At 45.6% G+C, this 20,470-nt stretch overlaps 2 protein-coding genes across 2 annotated transcripts in view; both read right to left on the reverse strand.

The window, feature by feature from the left end:
* Nucleotides 1–5,934, reverse strand: part of LOC124662547 (protein NRT1/ PTR FAMILY 2.13-like) — a 30,646-nt gene extending 24,712 nt beyond the window's left edge. Inside the window, exon 1 of the mRNA XM_047200370.1 lies at nt 5,865–5,934. Within this exon, the coding sequence (XP_047056326.1) occupies nt 5,865–5,934 (70 nt within the window). The remainder of the gene's footprint in view (nt 1–5,864) is intronic.
* A 980-nt stretch (nt 5,935–6,914) lies between these two features.
* LOC124662548 (protein NRT1/ PTR FAMILY 2.12-like) lies at nt 6,915–13,515 on the reverse strand. The gene is made up of 5 exons (XM_047200372.1): nt 13,392–13,515; nt 8,973–9,190; nt 7,968–8,548; nt 7,713–7,812; nt 6,915–7,295 (listed from the first exon to the last, which is right to left on the reverse strand). The coding sequence occupies exons 1-5, from the start codon at nt 13,513–13,515 to the stop codon at nt 6,915–6,917; spliced, it is 1,404 nt and encodes a 467-aa protein (XP_047056328.1).
* Nucleotides 13,516–20,470: the final 6,955 nt, after the last annotated feature.

Consider the following 20,470-nt stretch of genomic DNA (forward strand, 5'->3'; position numbering starts at 1 on the left):
AACCAAGTGTCACAAAGGGGTACCTCTATGCCGCTCGTACAAAGGTCTAAGGAGAAAGTTCGCATTGGATTTCTCGCTTTTGATTATTCTCAACTTAGACATCCATACCGGGACAACATAGACAACGAGATAATGGACTCCTCTTTAATGCATAAGCATGTAGCAACAATTAATGTTCTCATATGAGATTGAGGATATATGTCCAAAACTGAAACTTCCACCATGATTCATGGCTTTAGTTAGCGGCCCAATGTTCTTCTCTAACATTATGCATGCTCTAACCATTAAATGAGTGGTAAATCTCCCTTACTTGAGACAAGACGAACATGCATAGCAACTCACATGATATTCAACAAAGAGTAGTTGATGGCGTCCCCGGGAACATGGTTATCGCACAACAAGCAACTTAATAAGAGATAAAGTGCATAAGTACATATTCAATACCACAATAGTTTTTAAGCTATTTGTCCCATGAGCTATATATTGCAAAGGTAAAGGATAGAAATTTTAAAGGTAGCACTCAAGCAATTTACTTTGGAATGGCGGAGAAATACCATGTAGTAGGTAGGTATGGTGGACACAAATGGCATATTGGTTGGCTCAAGGATTTTGGATGCATGAGAAGTATTCCCTCTCGATACAAGGTTTAGGCTAGCAAAGTTATTTGAAACAAACACAAGGATGAACCGGTGCAGCAAAACTCACATAAAAGACATATTGTAAACATTATAAGACTCTACACCGTCTTCCTTTTTGTTCAAACTCAATACTAGAAATTATCTAGACTTTAGAGAGACCAAATATGCAAACCAAATTTTAGCAAGCTCTATGTATTTCTTCATTAATAGGTGCAAAGTATATGATGCAAGAGCTTAAACATGAGCACAACAATTGCCAAGTATCAAATTATTCAAGACATTTTAGAATTACTACATGTAGCATTTCCCGATTCCAACCATATAACAATTTAACGAAGAAGATTCAACCTTCGCCATGAATACTATGAGTAAAGCCTAAGGACATATTTGTCCATATGCAACAGCGGAGCGTGTCTCTCTCCCACACAATGAATGCTAGGATCCATTTTATTCAAACAAAACAAAAACAAACTGACGCTCCAAGCAAAGCACATAAGATGTGATGGAATAAAAATATAGTTTCAGGGGAGAAACCTGATAATATTGTCGATGAAGAAGGGGATGCCTTGGGCATCCCCAAGCTTAGACGCTTGAGTCTTCTTAAAATATGCAGGGGTGAACCACCGGGGCATCCCCAAGCTTAGAGCTTTCACTCTCCTTGATCATATTGTATCATCTTCCTCTCTTGATCCTTGAAAACTTCCTCCACACCAAACTCGAAACAACTCATTAGAGGGTTAGTGCATAATAAAAATTCACATGTTCAGAGGTGACATAATCATTCTTAACACTTCTGGACATTGCACAAAGCTACTTGGACATTAATGGAACAAAGAAATTCATCCATCATAGCAAAAGAGGCAATGCGAAATAAAGGCAGAATCTGTCAAAACGAGACGATCCGTAAAGACGGATTTTATTGAGGCACCAGACTTGCTCAAATGAAAATGCCCAAATTGAATGAAAGTTGCGTACGTATCTGAGGATCACGCACGTAAATTGGCATATTTTTCTGAGCTACCTACAGAGAGGCAGGTCGAAATTCGTGACAGCAAAGAAATCTGTTTCGCGCAGTAATCCAAATCTAGTATGAACCTTACTATCAACGACTTTACTTGGCACAACAATGCACAAAACTAAGATAAGGAGAGGTTGCTACAGTAGTAAACAACTTCCAAGACTCAAATATAAAATAAAAGTACTGTAGTAAAAACATGGGTTGTCTCCCATAAGCGCTTTTCTTTAACGCCTTTCAGCTTGGCGCAGAAAGTGTATATCTAGTATTATCAAGAGATGGAGCATCGATATCATAAGCTCCCCCATCTGTAGTGGTACTAAGGGCTTTTTCAATTTTAGGCCTATAATAATATTTCTTTGGTTTAGGCACTTTAGAGACATACATAAACTTTTGCTCCTTACCCACATAAGCTTTCTCCTTAAACTTAAGAGAAGAAAAAGTTGAACCCAAGGTTCTCATGACTTCTTCAAGTTCACTAATCCTATGGGTTCGATTATCATGAGTAGCACAAGTTTCTAAAGCAGCAATTCTCTCATTAATTCCACCTAGAAATTTATCAAGTTTATCAGTGCTATTAAGTAATATTCCCAATTTAGTCTCAATACTTGGAAGATCTTTCTCTATGGCCTCCAACTTTTTCATGACATCTTCAAGAGAGATTTCAATTTTAGCTTCATTAACAGGTGGTATTCCAACTAGACTCTCAATAATGCAACTAGCTTCTAAAGCAGGAGCGCCTAGGAAGTTACCTCCTGCGAGACAATCAAGAACATACCTATTCCAGCTAGAGATACCAACATAAAAATTCCTGAGTAGGATAGTGGTGGAGTGTTTCTTAGTGCACCTATTATGGGCATCACTAATTCTATACCAAGCATCTTTTAAACATTCTCCCCCTTGTTGCTTAAACGAACGAACTTCAACTTCAGGATTACTCATTTTAGCAGTAGTAAATAAAGCAAACTAGATAAAGTAAATGCAAGTAACTAATTTTTTTGTGTTTTTGATATATAGAGTGCAAGACAGTAAATAAAGTAAAGCTAGCAACTAATTTTTTTTGTGTTTTGATATAATGCAGCAAACAAGAAAGTAAATAAAATAAAGCAAGACAAAAACAAAGTAAAGAGATTGGATTGTGGAGACTCCCCTTGCAGCGTGTCTTGATCTCCCCGGCAACGGCGCCCGAAATTTATTGCTGGCGTGTAGTTGACGTGGGAGTTAGAAATCTTTGTGGTGTAACTTTTCTTCAGGTCGCCGGCAACGGCGCCAGAAATTTGCTTGATGCGTGTAGTTAACACGTCCGTTGGGAACCCCAAGAGGAAGGTGTGATGCGCACAGTAGCAAGTTTCCCTCAGTATGAAACCAAGGTTTAATCGAACCAGTAGGAGTCAAGAAGCACGTCGAAGGTTGATGGCGGCGGGATGTAGTGCGGCGCAACACCAGGGATTCCGGCGCCAACGTGGAACCTGCACAACACAACCAAAGTACTTTGCCCCAACGAAATAGTGAGGTTGTCAATCTCACCGGCTTGTCTGTAACAAAGGATTAGATGTATAGTGTGGATGATGATTGTTTGCGAGAAAACGAGTAGAACAAGTATTGCGAGTAGATTGTATTCGATGTAAAAGAATAGGACCGGGGTCCACAGTTCACTAGAGGTGTCTCTCCCATAAGATAAATAGCATGTTGGGTGAACAAATTACAGTTGGGCAATTGACAAATAGAGAGGGCATGACCATGCACATACATGATATGGTGAGTATAGTGAGATTTAATTGGGCATTACGACAAAGTACATAGACCGCTATCCGGCATGCATCTATGCCTAAAAAGTCCACCTTCAGGTTATCATCCGAACCCCTTCCGGTATTAAGTTGCAAACAATAGACAATTGCATTAAGTATGGTGCGTAATGTAATCAATAACTACATCCTCGGACATAGCATCAATGTTTTATCCCTAGTGGCAACGACACATCCACAACCTTAGAACTTTCACGTCATCGTCCCGGATTTAATGGAGGCATGAACCCACTATCGAGCATAAATACTCCCTCTTGGAGTTAAGAGTAAAAACTTGGCCGAGCCTCTACTAATAACGGAGAGCATGCAAGATCATAAACAACACATAGGTAATAGATTGATAATCAACATAACATAATATTCTCTATCCATCGGATCCCAACAAACACAACATATAGCATTACGAGATAGATGATCTTGATCATGTTAGGCAGCTCACAAGATCCGACAATGAAGCACATAAGGAGAAGACGACCATCTAACTACTGCTATGGACCCATAGTCCAGGGGTGAACTACTCACACATCACTCCGGAGGCGACCATGGCGGTGAAGAGTCCTCCGGGAGATGATTCCCCTCTCCGGCGAGGGTGCCGGAGAGCGATCTCCTGAATCCCCAAGATGGGATTGGCGGCGGCGGCGTCTCTGGAAGGTTTTCCGTATCGTGGCTCTCGGTACTGGGGGTTTCGCGACGAAGACTATATGTAGGCGGAAGGGCAGGTCAAGAGGCGACGCGAGGGGCCCACACAACAGGCCGGCGCGGCCAAGGCCCAGGCCGCGCCGCCCTGCTGTGTCGCCACCTCGTGGCCCCACTTCGTTTCCCTTTCGGTCTTCTGGAAGCTTCGTGGAAAAATAGGCCCCTGGGCGTTGATTTCGTCCAATTACGAGAATATTTCCTTACTAGGATTTCTGAAACCAAAAACAGCAGAAAACGACAAGCGGCTCTTCGGCATCTCGTTAATAGGTTAGTGCCGGAAAATGCATAAATATGACATAAAGTATGCATAAAACATGTAGATATCATCAATAATGTGGCATGGAACATAAGAAATTATCGATACGTCGGAGACGTATCACCGACTCACCATCTTCGTGCTCGTCCTCGTCCTCCTCCTGATCGCTATTCTCCCACTCACTACGGTCTTTCTGCTGCCCTCGAGCCGACCACTTATCGGGATTCCCTTGCTCATCCCGAATGGCAGCTAGCGATGGCTGAGGAGATTGCTGCTCTTGAGCGTACGGGCACTTGGGATGTTGTCACTCCTCCTTCCTCTGTTCGTCCCATCACCTGCAAGTGGGTCTACAAGATCAAGACTCGCTCCGATGGTTCTCTTGAGTGCTACAAGGCTCGCCTTGTCGCTCGCAGTTTTCAGCAGGAGCATGGTCGTGACTATGACGAGACCTTTGCTCCCGTGGCTCACATGACCACTGTTCGTACTCTTCTTGATGTGGCTTCTGTTCGCCACTGGTCTGTCTCTCAGCTTGATGTACAGAATGCTTTTAATGGTGAGTTAAGTGAGGAGGTATACATGCAGCCACCTCCTGGCTACTCTGTTCCCGATGGCATGGTCTGTCGTCTTCGGCGCTCTCTCTATGGCCTTAAGCAAGCCCCTCGCGCCTGGTTTCAGCGTTTTGCCTCTGTGGTCATTGCTGCTGGTTTCGTCCCTAGCGCCCATGACCCTGCGCTCTTTGTCCACACATCCTCTCGTGGTCGGACTCTGCTTCTTCTTTATGTTGATGACATGATCATCACAGGCGACGACCCTGAGTACATTGCCTTTGTCAAGGCCCGTCTTCGCGATCAGTTTCTCATGACTGATCTTGGTCCTCTCCGCTACTTTCTTGGACATGAGGTTTCCTCTACCGCCGATGGCTTCTATATCTCCCAGGAGAAGTATATTCAGGATCTTCTCACTCGTGCCGCTCTTGGTGATGAGCGCATTGTTGAGACTCCTATGGAGCTCAATGTCCACCTACGGTCCACTGATGGTGACCTTCTTCCGGACCCGACTCGCTATCGTCACTTGGTTGGGAGTCTTGTTTACCTTGCTGTCACATGTCCTGATATTTCCTACCCAGTCCACATTCTAAGTCAGTTCATGGCTGCTCCCACTAGTGTCCACTATAGTCATCTTCTTCGTGTCCTTCGCTATCTTCGTGACACTATCTCTCGTCGGCTTTTCTTTCCTCGCTCCAGCTCCTTACAGCTCCAGACCTACTCAGATGCTACTCGGGCTAGCGATCCGAGAGGATCGCAAGTCTCTTTTCGCCTCTTGTGTCTTTCTTGGTGGCTCTCTCATTGCTTGGAAGACCAAGAAGCAGGTTGCAGTTTCTCGTTCGAGTGTTGAGGCTGAGTTGCGAGCGATGGCTCTATTGACGGCTGAGGTGATTTGGTTACGCTGGTTACTTGCGGACTTTGGTGTTTCTGCTGATGCTCCGACTCCACTCTTATCGGACAGTACTGGTGCCATCAGCATTGCGCGTGATCCGGTGAAGCACGAGCTCACCAAACACATCGGTGTTGATGCTTTCTATGTGCGTCATGCTGTGCAGCATCAGGTTATGGCCCTTCAGAGCTTCAGCTTGCTGACTTCTTCACGCAGGCCCAGACTAGAGCACAACATGTTTTCTTTCTCTCCAAACTCAGTGTTGTTGATCCATCATGAGTTTGAGGGGGGGTGTTAGAGTTGTATAGTTCCTTTTCTGTTATTCCCCAGTGTATGAGGGGCTTACCTGCACATTGACACACATGTACATGTACTGGCCTATGGCCCTCTGTGAATACCAGTTGCTATTCCAACAACTGTGTCACTATTATACCATACGAGCCACTGAAGGGACCATGCAGAATGTTGTTCCTTCTACCAAATGTGATGTTCCATACAGTGAATTGCTGTTGTAGATTTTCGCAGAGGGTCCTAAAAAGCACATAATCTTCACCGCTCCTACTAGTATTGTTCTATTCAAAATGAATGCACCACCAGTTTCCACTTCTTCCATAAATTTTGATGATTCTCAGGACAACAAATGGTTGTATAATCACTAAAAAAAACTACATTTGGTCCCTAATGCTGTTGCAGCTTTTGGCAAAAATTTCAGACGCGAGTTGTCTTGCTTGGTCGGCCTCCCTCATAAAAATTTCCTGGCTCCGCCATTGATACGAGCCAGTATGTAGTGCTGTGATAGCAAGTAATGTCCTACACCTAGTTTATATCAAAGATAATAAGAAACTCACACTTCATCAAATTAGAATATAATAGACCTTTCAGCTTTTTATTATGCTGTTTGGATAGTAGTCATGAAGTCATCCTTCCTGGCTAAACTATGGTACACTTGTTCCGCGTTTCACTCTAAGATAATAGGAACTTATGTGTGCCATGTTGCAAAACATTGAGACCACTTGGAATTTTTCCAAAGTATATTACACTCTGTGGAGGACAAATTTTCCTTGCAATACTTACTTGTTAAGTGCATCTCTATCGATATTGATCTCTGCATCTACCTCTACCTTGGTCTGTATTTCGATGGACTCTTCAGCATGGAGTGACATGGTTTTATATTGATAGCAGTGTGAGCATATAAGGAAGTAGAGAAGGTTCAGTACTCCCATGAAGGCAATGAAATAGAAGTAATAGTCAAGTTTGCTGAGATTAATATCCTCTGTCAACCAGCTTGTGTTGCCATGTCTGCTGGTCACCTTTTTTGTGATATTTGCCAGAGCAGCTGTCAAGTAGTTTGCTCCAGCTAAACTTACGAAAAACAGGGATCCTGCTAGGGTTAGCATGTGCTCTTGGAACTGCTTATTATAGAACTCAATTTGTCCAACTGCATTGAAGGCCTCGGCAATACCCATCAGGACCAATTGGGGGGCAAGCCAAAAGACTGACATTGGTGATATTCCTCCATTAGACAAAGCTGAGTTCCTCCTTTTGCGCTCAACAAGTCCTGCTACCACCATTGAAATGAGAGAAAACACCAATCCTACTCCCTGTCTCTGAAGAAGTGTAATTCCACTTTCCACCCCAGTGAATCTTCTAGCCATGGGTACTAGAAGTCGGTCATAAATGGGGATGAATAAAGTTAGGGCCAGGAAGGATATGGATAAAACACAGGTCGGTGGAATTTCGAAGTGTGGCCCAACGTGACAGTCCATTGTTAATGCTTGCAATATTACGTAGCTGAATTGTTGAGCAACCGCGACGAAGCATATGATGCCAGAAATCCAAATAGGCACAATTCTTATCAAACATTTAACCTCTTCTATCTGCTGGATACTGCTAAGCTCCCAAGAGTTCCTTGCAGAACCGTCATCATTTATATCACCGTCCCTTACAATTGCACCTTTGTTCAGAAACCTGAGGATGAATCACAATGAAAAGTGGGTATACATTAGAATCTACATATATAATGTTATATTATCAGTATTTTTGTTTGACATGATCCGCATGCTGTTTGTGTTTCTATTTCAGTTTACAAAGGCATGCAGGACATTCTATTCACTTTATATTACCTGAACTGGGAAGTTAGTGGCAGTCTGAAAATACGGTTTCCCCTTGTGGGAGGGTTGTAGAGCAGAAAGTCCTGTTGATTTATATCGCGAGGATATGGTAGCTTGAGTTTTCTCTTTTTAAAGGACACCACTAAAACTTGGGCAATCCCAGTGAAGATGCTTCCCTCTGGTGGTACATGGACATAGAGTCTTGTACCCATAAATAAGACTATAATTCCCATAAACAAGAAGAATGTGGGTATGCCAAATCCTATTGGCCAGCTGATATTGTTCTGTATGTAGACGAGAATAGTCAAAGAGAACACCAGGGAAGCAGTAGTTGTGCCATAGTACCAGTTATAATAGCTGCTCAGGCCCTTGCGGCCTTTTTCATCAGTTATATCGAATTGGTCTACTCCAAAGGGAAGACTGCATGGTTTGATTGCTCCACCGCCGATGGTTATAAACCCAAGAGAAAGGTATAGCACACTCAGCTGGAGTCTTGATGGACTATTGCAGTGCTCGCCAAACTGGGTCGTTTGATTGCAGCCTGGTGGTTTGAGAGCTGGAACTGATGCAGATAAAGTCAACCCCAGCATCCCCTGTTTTGACAACGAATAAACAGACATATTAGCCTCTGAGCAAATGCAATATTTAATAGTTGATGATGTTTGCATCTTGTCAAAATTTTAGTGCACTTGCTTTATTCATGTTTTTTTAGCTCATGTAAGGTTGTTGCTCTGCATCAATTGATGCATGCGGCTTTTTATTTCCACCTAAATAGTAAATAAATATCATCTGCTGAGATATCAAGTTCTGTTGCAGTAAATCAACAGATAAAGTGTTAATCATTGGCTAGAGTTCATTGCACATGCCATTTCAATATTTCACTTCCTAAATGTTAACAATATTGCTGGCTGTTACATTCATTTACTAGATTTATTTCGACAACGAGACTGATCATGAATTTCTTTTTGTCAACACAATTACACAAGCAGGTGAAATGGGGCTGTGGCATGGACATACCAGGAAGGTAAAGTAGGATCCATAGGCTAGGGTTCTGAACCGTCCCAGGTAGGCATCGGAGATGAAGGCGCCTAGCAACGGCGCAAAGTTAAACGTACCATAGAAGATATTGGTAATGTTTGCTGCCGAGAGCTGCCCCATGTTGAAGCGCTTCACCAGATAGACCGTCAGATTTGCTGCCACCCCAATAGACCCAACACTCTCAAATGCCACAGTTCCTGCATACAAAGAAAATGACAAACACTCAGTGCTGTACCAGACAACGGTGGGATTTTGAGTTTATTCGTGTGCAAAATATGATAATGTTCCATACAATTGTACAAAGTTGCACTAGTGTCAATCTTGGTTATGCAGATGCCGGGTGTAAGCTTAAAACCTTTTTAAGTAATAAAGAGCCCTTTATCGGCAAAAAGTGCCAAGCATGGCTTTTTATATGTTTATCCTAAGGAAAACGCTGCCCTTCCCCCGGGGGATCCCGTCTCAGCGATCCTCCGCATCGGCTGGACGCCGCGTGTCCCTCCGCGTGGAGGCAGCGAGAGGTACGGGCCCACCGCACCCTGCGTTATCCCTTTCTGACTATTTCTTCTCCACACGTTGTGCTTCACGATTTCTCCTCTGTCGCACATCCCGCCGAACTGCAAGGTCGCCTGCCGCAGTTCGCCGGCCGCCCATGCCCCTGCCGCTCGCCGCCGAAGCTCCGGCGCTCTTCCTCGGACGATTCCCCACCAACAAAGCCCCAATCGATGTGGCGCCATGGCCGCACCTGGGAGCTCACGTGCAGCCGCATCCCAGTCCTTCCTCTCTCACTACGGCCTCCTACCGCCGCCTTCCGCGGCGCCAGACATCTCGCTGCCCCCGCCATGGAGTGGGCGGCTGAGCTCGCCTGCAGCTCATCCTCCCATAGTCCCATACGTAGCAAGTCCTCCGGTCAGTGCTGGCCCCCTCGTTCCTGCCGTCCCTCCACCTCATACCTCCACTCCCTGCGCTTACAATCTCGCACAAGACTATCGTTTTGCTGCTGGGATTTGGCGGTGCTGCCTGGGCCTTGTAGTGATGTTGTCGGCGTGGCTGCTACAAGCCCACGACGGCGCTGCTACAGTTGGCCAGCGACGCTGCTACAAACGACAGGCCGCGCTACTACTGTCGACATGCCGTGCTGTACAAGCCCCCGGCAGCGCTGCTACAGTCGACATGCCGCGCTGCTACAATAGCCCGGCTGCGCTGCTACAGTTGACACGCCGTGCTGCTACAATAGCCCAGCGGCCCTGCTACAAGCCCTGGCGGCGCTGCTACAGTAGCCTGGCGGCGCTGCTACAATAGCCCAGCGGCCTTGCTACAAGCTCCCGGTGGCGCCGCTACAATCGACATGCAGCGCTGCTACTATAACCCGGCGGCTCTGCTACAAGCTACGAGTAGAGACAACAACGCTGCCAGCGGCAAGTCGCTGGGATACGCCGTCATTTTCTCTTCGAGAGATCGAAGAAGACGAGAAAATGGGGAGTGTATTTTCTTCCCGGTTACCTTGCGTGGAGAAGATGGGACCAAATCGAATTTAATAATCGAAAGGAGGGGACGAAAACGACCTGAACTGGGTCCATCTAGTTGGAAATCGGGAAAGCAACTTTGACCGGTTCGCTTTGGTTGATCACACGCCATCGGACAGCTGAGGACCCGGAGGATCGGGGAATTTGATCCCCCGGGGGACGCTCAGCGCTGCCCTTATCCTAACTCTGATTCGTTTTGGCGCGCATAATAGTTTGTGTGGCCTTCTGTGTATAAGTAGGGATGGAAACGTAGCAGAGAGTTTTTGTCTTTTCATGAAAAGACGGAAACACAGAGAATACGAAAACTGAAATCAGATTTCCTGGACCAAAAGTGGAATACAAGTTTTAGGGTGATTGACATTTTTAATAACCGTTCATCTGCCCTGATCTAACGGTAGTAATTAGACGGAATCAAACTGGCGGAACCAAAATTACGGGACCGGAACCAAATTATGTGGGACCGGAACCTTAAATATATTTTTCGAACTTTATAAAGAACAAACGTCCTTTTAAGCAGTCAAATCATCTGATGAGACTACACAAATTTTAAAGCAGCAAATAAATGTTAATATTTGCACATCTTAAAATCACTGTGCTATTATCACGGTTGGTGAACGAGCTTTGCAAGGCCAAGCTCCGGCACCGGAACCTGGTGCAGCTGCGCGGCTGGTGCACGGACCATGGCGAGGTTCTCGTCGTCTACGACCACTCCCCGGGGAACCTCCTGAGAAACCACCTCCTCGTCCGGCACAACGATTCCGAGACCCAATCGTGGCGCCACCAGTACGGCATCGTCAGGGCGCTCGCGTCCGCCGTGCTGTACCTGCAGGAGGAGTGGGACGAGCAGGTCATCCACCGCAACATCACGTCGGCGGCAGTGTTCTTGGACCCCGACCGGAGCCCGCGGCTGGGCAGCTTCGCGCTCGCCGAGTTCCTGTCAAGAAACGAGCACAGCCACCACGTGGTTGTGCCCACCGGCTCAGGGCTGCACGGGGCATCTTCGGGTACATGTCGCCTGAGTACATGGAGACCGGCGAGGCCAGCACCATGGCCAACGTGTACAGCTTCGGGGTGGTGGTTCTTGAGGTCGTCATGGGCGCGATGGCGGTGGACGTGAGGTCGCCGCAGGTGCTCCTTGTCAGGAAGGTGCAGCTCTGCCAAGAGCAGGACCATGACGTCGTGGCCCTCGCGGACAGGCGGCTGGACGACAGGTATGACGGGCAGGAGATCGTGCGGTTGGCCAAGCTCGGCATCGCGTGCACGCGGTCGGACCCGGCGGCGCGGCCGAGCATGAGGAAGATCGTCAACATTCTGGACGGTAACGATGAGGTTTTGCAGAAGTTCGAGCGGAGAACCGAGAGCAGGGAGGAATAGGAGAGGAAGAATGCAGCTCCAAGGCGCGCGCCCTCGTGCTGAGTCCCCGCGACGGGCCGACGGGCGGCAACTCGCGACGGGGAGGGGCGGCGGCTTGCGGGGCGGCGGCTGCGTGGGAGAGTTCTTTCCGCGTTTTCTATCGAGATGTATCTCACAATCCGATCTGATTCTAATTTTGTTTTATTTGGAACACTGATTAAAACGTCCGTTCTGAAGCTCTTTACGGTGTCATATCATTATAGAAATTACAGGAAATTTATCACAAATTGAATCAACGGTCACGAAAAATTACATTAGACGGAACCAAAATTTGATTAGAGGGAACCAAAGTTCCATGCCAATCACCGTAAAAGAGCTCAAAGTGGAAACGGAATATTTTAGATGAAAACAACGTGGAAAACCACAATGCGTTTCCGAGGTTATAGAAGTGGAATTTCCGTTTGTGACAGGCCCAACAAGCTTATTCTACTACCTAATCTTATAAACCATTCGGTCTTCTCCCCTAATGGAGAAGGCACGGTTGCGTGACCTTGGGTTAGGGATACAAAACCACCCACCCATCCTCCACATTTTTATCAATGTTGTACTCTATTTTGTTTATATATGTTTACAGAGCATTTACAAGATTATATCTTTCGTGGTTTCTGTATTTTTCGTTACATTTTTATCCCTAATAGGCTAGATGACACCAATTTTTTTGTGGAAAAAGGCCATGACCGGATAGTAAAACAGTCGAACCCAAGCCAAATCTAAGCATGTTTTGTTTCCACTTACTCTGTTTTCGTTAAATTTTCATCCCTAATAGGCTAGAGGACACCAAAATTTATTGGGGAAAAAGGTTGTGACCGGGTAGTAAAACAGTCAAACCCAAGCGAAAATATGAGCATGTATGCGTCATAATTGTTCGGAAATTTTCAAAAATTCCAGCTTCTTCTAATCATTTGTATTAAATGTCACCCCACTCTTTTGTCATCATGGGACTTTTTTGAACATTCCACGGAGCTATTATTTGTCTCACTTAAAATTGCCTTGTAGGAATAAGTGTTCGCTTAGATTTTATTTTAAGTTAAACTTTTTAAGTTTGACCAACTTAAAAAAATATCAACATTTATAACACAAAATTAAAATCACTAGATTCATCTTAAAATTTAGCTTATTTATAAACTATTCATGTCACAGATATTGGTTAATTTTTCTACGAGGTTAGTCAGGAAAAAATAAAAAATAAATTTATAGGCTGAAGTACACCAATTCGCAGGCACGGGGAGCACGAAAGCAGATCAAGAGGAGGAACGCGCTGTAAACTCAGTAAACCCCACCGACGATCTTGCTAGCCGCCTAGCTAACTCGGTGGCAGAGCCGGATGTACTTCGGCCACGCTCCTCTACATCCGGCTGAGGTACAGGCCTATCTGTACGACAAAATCTCGGAAAAAGAAGCAGGTTGGGAGATGGTTGGAGAGAAGGGAAGCAAATCTTAGCTATGACCAGTTCGTACGTACCTATGATGAAGGGCATGCACTTCCATCCCTGACCTGCCTTCCTCCTCTGGCCGCCGTTCCTCTCCAACACCTGACCATCTCCCACCTCCAACGCCTCCACTGCAGCTGCAGCAGCGACGGCCATGTCTCTGAGAGAAAAATGGTCGATCAGTCGGGAGCTAGCTACCAATCTGCAAGACGTTCAGTCTCATGGAAGAGGACGCCGTGTGCATACATCGGTTCATATATACGACAGAGCTAGCTGGCGTGTGCTCTCGCCAGAAGCCCATAAGGCAAGTAATTAAGCCTTTCTTTTTGAGGTAAAGTAATTAAGCCTTTCGGTCAGCCCTATACGACGTGCTATTTTTTACCAACCGCTTTATTGCAGCGGAGTTAGAGCACCTACAGCTACAGGCTTGCAAGGCCTCTATCCAATTTTGAGCCCAGCTTTAACCACTGATTTATAAGATAAGTACAGTATAAAAAGCAAAGCGGCGACACCCCTAAAAAAAGATAAGATAAGTATAAAAAGCTGTAAATCAATATACAGCAATAAATGTACTACCATTGAATTCTGAAAAAATGTTTTGGTGGTATAACTTTTGTGACAGATAAATCATACCCCATTAGCTAATTTCACAATTAAAGTTAAGCTCAAACCTGGAGTGTTATTAGGGAAACTCAAATGGGCCACCATAGGACTCAATTTGTGTCAGATTGGAGGCAGCCACGCACAATGTCCGCCCATCATCTTCAGCCGCGTCCCCCAAAGCGGTACCTAAAGTGGGGTGCGCAAAAAATCGTTCCCAGTCGCGTGCTCTAAAGGTCCTTTTTATCCGGCACGATCCAATACGGTGTTCGGCGCCCCGAGCCCGTCCCCGTTATACATGGGACGCTCCGGGAACGCCGGACACAACGAAATGAGAGGCGAGGAGACGCGGGCCCAACGCGTCAGCAGGTCGGACGCTCAATCCCCACCTACGTAGCAACGGTGCAGGGAAGGGGAACCGTCGCATTGGCAACCGCGTCGATCGACGCGCGAATCGCCGGAATGGAGCGCGAACTCCGCGGAAGAGCAACCGCCGCTCTCTTCGATATTTGCGCCGCCATTCATTCGCGCTCAATAAGACCTCTACGTATGCGCTTTCTGATCTACAACCGGCTGCCATTCATCGAAACATCTCCTCTCTCACAATGAGCGACCTCTCTCAGCTTCCATCAGGACAACGAGGGTAAGCCGCCAGGATGGCGCCACTGGTGGGACAAAGCTGCGACGCCTAGCAGCGATGATTCCCCGTCACCGGACAACGTCAAGGAATGGGAGGCCGAGGAGGAGGAGGAGGAGGAGGAGGAGGAGGAGGAGGAGGAGGAGGAGGAGGAGGAGGATGAAGAAGAGGCTGAGGCGGCGGCCCGGGCGAAGGTGGAGGCGGAGGAGAAAGCGAAGGTGAAGGCGCAGCCGGCGAGACCCGTCGAGGACGAGGAGGACACAAGTTCCTCCGACGCGTCGAACGACACCGCCTCTTCGAAAGAGGTGTCGAGCAGGAAGCGTCACCGTGAGGACGACGAGGCGGGGCCATCAAACTAGAAGTACTTTAAATTTTTATATGTAATTTGTTTATTTTTTTTCGAAGTTTTTATATGTAATTTGTTTATGTTGCACCGCTTTGAATATTAGTACAACAATATTAGTACAGAGTTACCTACACATTTCTTATATCTATTAAAATAAAAATACAGTATTTTAAAGTTTTGGGGGCGTGTTTGGGGGACGCGGCTGGGGATTGACATCCCCCAAGCGCGGCATGAAGGAAACACGTCCCCCAAACGATAAATCCGGCGCCGTTTGGGGCCGCTTTGGGGGACGCGGCTGAAGATGCTCTACACCTTAGGACATGTCCATTTTTTTCTGGGCATTTTTTTTCAAACATGTAAATATATGGGATTTCTATTTTCGTGCCCTCGGGTCCTTAGTTGTGCTCAGTTTTCCCCAGCCGCTTAGTTTTTCCTCAGTTTTCCCCAAGCCCTTGTCTGAAACCCTCACAAGGAGCTCGGACAGGAGGAATCCCGTTAAGTTGACCGTTGGTTGGTGCTGGCAAGTGGGACCGCTATTGGTGCCCCGCAGTGGACACGTCTCCACTTATCTAGATCATCGTGGGATCTACAACTTGTGCACGTTAGAGCGTCGGACCCACAACTTACCCAGGTGACCGTTGCAAAATGGAAGCCCGAGCCAGCCCCGCGCCCGTGCCCGTGCCATTGCTTCCCTTTCTTTCCCCGCGCCCCATTTTTCTTCTTCTCCACCAGCGGCAGCCCTTCTCTGGCAGGCGGGTGATGTCTAGTTTTTCTTCGAACTCCCGTTCTTCATGGCCGCAGTATGGACCCGTGCCTTTAACAAGATGCCCTGACTGCCCACACCAGGAGCCTCTGAAGCGCTCGATCTGTAAGACGGACGACAACGGCAACCGTGGATGTGAGTTCGTTGCATGCGACAGCTTGCCATATAGAGAGGGGGATAAGGTTAGATCTCGCTCCAATTTCTCTGTTTTCTCTCGATTTTCTTGTTATTCCCTCGAATTTGGGATTTAGGGTTCACGTTGTTGTTTTCAGATCCTGAAGAAATGCAGGTATTTCGAGTGGATCGATGTGTACATTCAGAGGCTTCAATTGCAGGAATCAATTGGCGCTATTGGGAGCGCAATTTGGGAGGGGGCACTTGCTGTAGAGAATACGGTGGAGAGAGGAGCAGTTCCGATTATGCCTAATGCTCCTAATGCAGAACTGGTGGAAGTGAAGGGAGAACTGAAGAAAATGAACAAGCAGTTAAGGCAGCTGATCGAGTTGAAGAAGCAAGCTAATCGGATGGCTGGTTATTTTTTGTTGTTGTTTAATTGCGATCGGATTCTTATCATTGCTCCTCATGCGCTAGAAGTTGTTACAAGGGATCCCTTGTTACAAATCCATTGTTCAATTACATGTACTTGTAGTTGTTTTCAAAGTTAGTGTGTGCATTCACCGAAATTACCAAAAAAAAATAAAAATACGTGTTAGGGAATATAGGAATGCTAAAGATAGGTTATAATTGTTAGAGGGGTGACAAATAATGCATTAACCAAAATCCCACAAATATATATGTCTCATGTTTATACCAAAATTATACCACTTTTGGAACATTTCAAATAACCAAAACTATATCCCAAACTATATTCCCTAAAAGAAAAGGAATGCTAAAGAAAGTTGATAATTGTTAGAGGGGTGATAAATAATCCATTCACCGAAATCCCACAAATATGTATGCCTCATGTTTATACCAAAATTATACCACTTTTGGGACGTTTCAAATAACCAAAACTATATCCCAAACCGTATTCCCTAAAAGAAAAGGAATGCTAAAGAAAGTTGATAATTGTTAGAGGGGTGATAAATAATCAATTCACCGAAATCTTCCAAATATGCCAAATATGTATATCTCATGTTTATACCAAAATTATACCACTTTTGGGCCGTTTCAAATTATCAAAACTATATTCCCTAAAATAAAAGGAATGCTAAAGATAGTTGATAATTGTTAGAGGGGTGACAAATAATGCATTCGCCGAAATCCCACAAATATGTATGCCTCATGTTTATACCAAAATTATACCACATTTGGGACGTTTCAAATAACCAAAACTATATCCCAAACTATATTCCCTAAAAGAAGATGAATGCTAAAGAAAGTTGATAATTGTTAGAGGGGTGATAAATAATAAATTCACCGAAATCCCCCAAATATGCCAAATATGTATGTCTCATATTTCTACCAAAATTATATCACTTTTGGGCCGTTCCAAATTACCAAAACTATATTCCCTAAAAGAAAAGTGATGACCCACAAGTATAGGGGATCGCAACAGTCTTCGAGGGAAGTAAAACCCAATTTATTGATTCGACACAAGGGGAGCCAAAGAATATTTGTAAGCCTTAACAACGGAGTTGTCAATTCAACCGCACTGGAAACAGTACTTGCTCGCAAGAGTTTATCAAGTAGTAACAGCTTTATAGCAGTAGCGAGTGGTGAAATATCAGCCAGCAGTGTAACAAAGACAACAATAGTGATTAGAGTAAACAAGCAGGATTAAAATATCGTAGGCACATGGATGGATGAACGGGCGTTGCATGGATGGGAGAAACTCATGTAACAATCAAGGTAGGGCATTTGCAGATAATAATAAAACGGTATCCAAGTACTAATCAATCAATAGGCATGTGTTCCATATTTAGTCGTACGTGCTCGCAATGAGAAACTTGCACAACATCTTTTGTCCTACCAGCCGGTGGCAGCCGGACCTCTAGGGAATCTACTCGGAAATTAAGGTACTCCTTTTAATAGAGCACCGGAGCAAAGCATTAACACTCCGTGAACACATGTGATCCTCATATCACCGCCTTCCCCTTCGGTTGTCCCAATTTCTGTCACTTTGGGGCCTCGGGTTCCGGACAACAATACGTGTATACAACTTGCAGGTAAGATCATAAAGCAATTAATATCATCATGAATTGATAACATGTTCAGATCTGAGATCATGGCACTCGGGCCCTAGTGACAAGCATTAAGCATAACAAGTTGCAACAATATCATAAAAGTACCAATTACGGACACTAGGCACTATGCCCTAACAATCTTATGCTATTACATGACCAATCTCATCCAATCCCTACCATCCCCTTCAGCCTACAGCGGGGGAATTACTCACACATGGATGGGGGAAACATGGATGGTCGATGGAGAGGCGTCGGTGGTGATGATGGCGATGATCTCCTCCAATTCCCCGGTCCAGCGGAGTGCCGGAACGGAGTTTCTGGTCCCGAGACGGAGTTTCGCGATGGTGGCGGCGTTCTGGATGTCTTCTGGCGATTTCGTCTAACCCCCCGTGCGTTTTTAGGTCGAAGGCGTTAAGTAGTCAAAAAGGGGGCGTCGGAGGCTGGCCGAGGGGGCCTCACCATAGGGCGGCGCGCTGATACGTCCAAATTGCATCACTATTTTATATCATAATTTGCTGTTATTCATCGATATATTTCATATTGGGACACAATACTTATGTTATTTCATCTATTTTGCATGTTTCATCATTATTGGAGGATCGAACACCGGAGCCGGGATTCCGCTGGAAAAAGCACCGTCGTAACGCAATATTTCGGAAGATCAACTCGTGGAAGGAAATTATACCAAAAATCCTATTTTTCAAGATGACGAAGGAAGCCGGAAGGAGGAGCCAGGAGGAGCCGTGGTGGGCCCACACCCTAGGGCGGCGCGGCCCGGGCCCCGGCCGCGCCGCCATGTGGTGTGGAGGGCCCACGACCCCTTTCGCCTCCTTTTCTTCGCCAAACCCTTCGTCCCGAAGACCTAAGCCACAGGGGGTACCTCACGAAGAGTTACAGCCGCCTCTGTGGGGCGGAGAACACCAGAGAGAAAAGAGCTCTCCGGCGGGCAGGAATCCGCCGGGGAAATTCCCTCCACGAGGGGGAAATCGACGCCATCGTCACCGCCATCGAGCTGGACATCATCTCCATCACCATCATCATCATCTCCACCATCATCACCGCCATCTCCTCCGCAGCACCTCGTCACCGCCGTAGCAATTTGGGTTTGATCTTGATTGTTTGATAGGGGAAACTCTCCCGGTATCTATTCATACTTGTTGTTGATGCTATTGAGTGAAACCATTGAACCAAGTTCATGTTCAGATTGTTATTCATCATCATATCACCTCTGATCATGTTCCATATGATGTCTCGTGAGTAGTTCGTTTAGTTCTTGAGGACATGGGTGAAGTCTAAATGTTAGTAGTGAACTATGGTTGAGTAATATTCAATGGTGTGATATTTAAGTTGTGGTGTTATTCTTCTAGTGGTGTCATGTGAACGTCGACTACATGACACTTCACCATTTATGGGCCTAGGGGAATGCATCTTGTATTCGTTTGCTAATTGCGGGGTTGCCGGAGTGACGAAAACCTAAACCCCGTTGGTATATCGATGCAGGAGGGATCGCAGGATCTCGCAGTTTAAGGCCGTGGTTAGATTTATTCTTAATTACTTTCTTGTAGTTGCGGATGCTTGCAAGGGGTATAATCACAAGTATGTATTTAGTCCTAGGAAGGGCGGTACATTAGCATAGGTTCACCCACACAACACTTATCATAACAATGAAGATTATTTAGCCGTATGTAGCGAAAGCACTAGACTAAAATCCCGTGTGTCCTCGAGAACGTTTGGTCATTATAAGTAAACAAACCGGCTTGTCCTTTGTGCTAAAAAGGATTGGGCCACTCGCTGCAATTGTTACTCTCGCACTTTACATACTCGTACTTTATTCAATTGTTACATCAAAACCCCCGAATACTTGTCCGTGAGCATTTACAGTGAATCCTTCATCGAAACTGCTTGTCAACACCTTCTGCTCCTCGTTGGGATCGACATTCTTATTTATCGAAGATACTACGATACACCCCCTATACTTGTGGGTCATCAAGACTATTTTCTGGCGCCGTTGCCGGGGAGTGAAGCGCTATTGGTAAGTGGAATTGGTAAGGAAAACTTCTACTGTTTGTGCTGATTTTATTTCTCGCTCGCTGCTATAAGTCATTATGGAGAGATCTTCTCTTCAATTTCTATTTGGGAAATCTACTACTACCGCAACGGTAGTGGATGAGGCGCCAGGTGAGGAAGTAATACCATATAAAATACCTATGAAAATTATTGAACGTGTTATGGATAACCGCTATGAAGGGGATGGAACCGTCCACCCCGGTGATCATTTACTCGTTTTTGCATGAATTATGCGGGTTATTCAAATGTGCAGGTATTGCTATGGATGAAGTGAGGAAGAAATTATTCTCTTTATCGCTGTCCGGTAAGGCGGCGCATTGGTATAAATTACTCGGATAATGGGGATTCTCTTGAATGGAATGATATTGTGCCCCGGTTTTATTCTAAGTTCTATCCTCCAAGTGAAATTCATAAGGATCGGAATCGCATATATAATTTTTGGCCTCATGATGGAGAGAGTATTGCCCAAGCTTGGGGGAGATTGAAGTCTTTAATGCTCAAATGCCCCATTC

This window comes from Lolium rigidum, chromosome 6, assembly GCF_022539505.1.
Source record: "Lolium rigidum isolate FL_2022 chromosome 6, APGP_CSIRO_Lrig_0.1, whole genome shotgun sequence".
Taxonomy (NCBI): Eukaryota; Viridiplantae; Streptophyta; class Magnoliopsida; order Poales; family Poaceae; genus Lolium; species Lolium rigidum.

Excerpts from the sequence above, each read along its gene's own strand:
- LOC124662548 (XM_047200372.1), bottom strand. The coding sequence starts at position 13,515 with ATGGCCGTCGCTGCTGCAGCTGCAGTGGAGGCGTTGGAGGTGGGAGAT. Across the intron at positions 8,549-8,972 it reads GATCCTACTTTACCTTCCTG|GGGATGCTGGGGTTGACTTT; the intron begins GTATGTCCATGC and ends TTGTCAAAACAG. Across the intron at positions 7,296-7,712 it reads GTATCCAGCAGATAGAAGAG|GCCTTCAATGCAGTTGGACA; the intron begins GTTAAATGTTTG and ends GGTATTGCCGAG.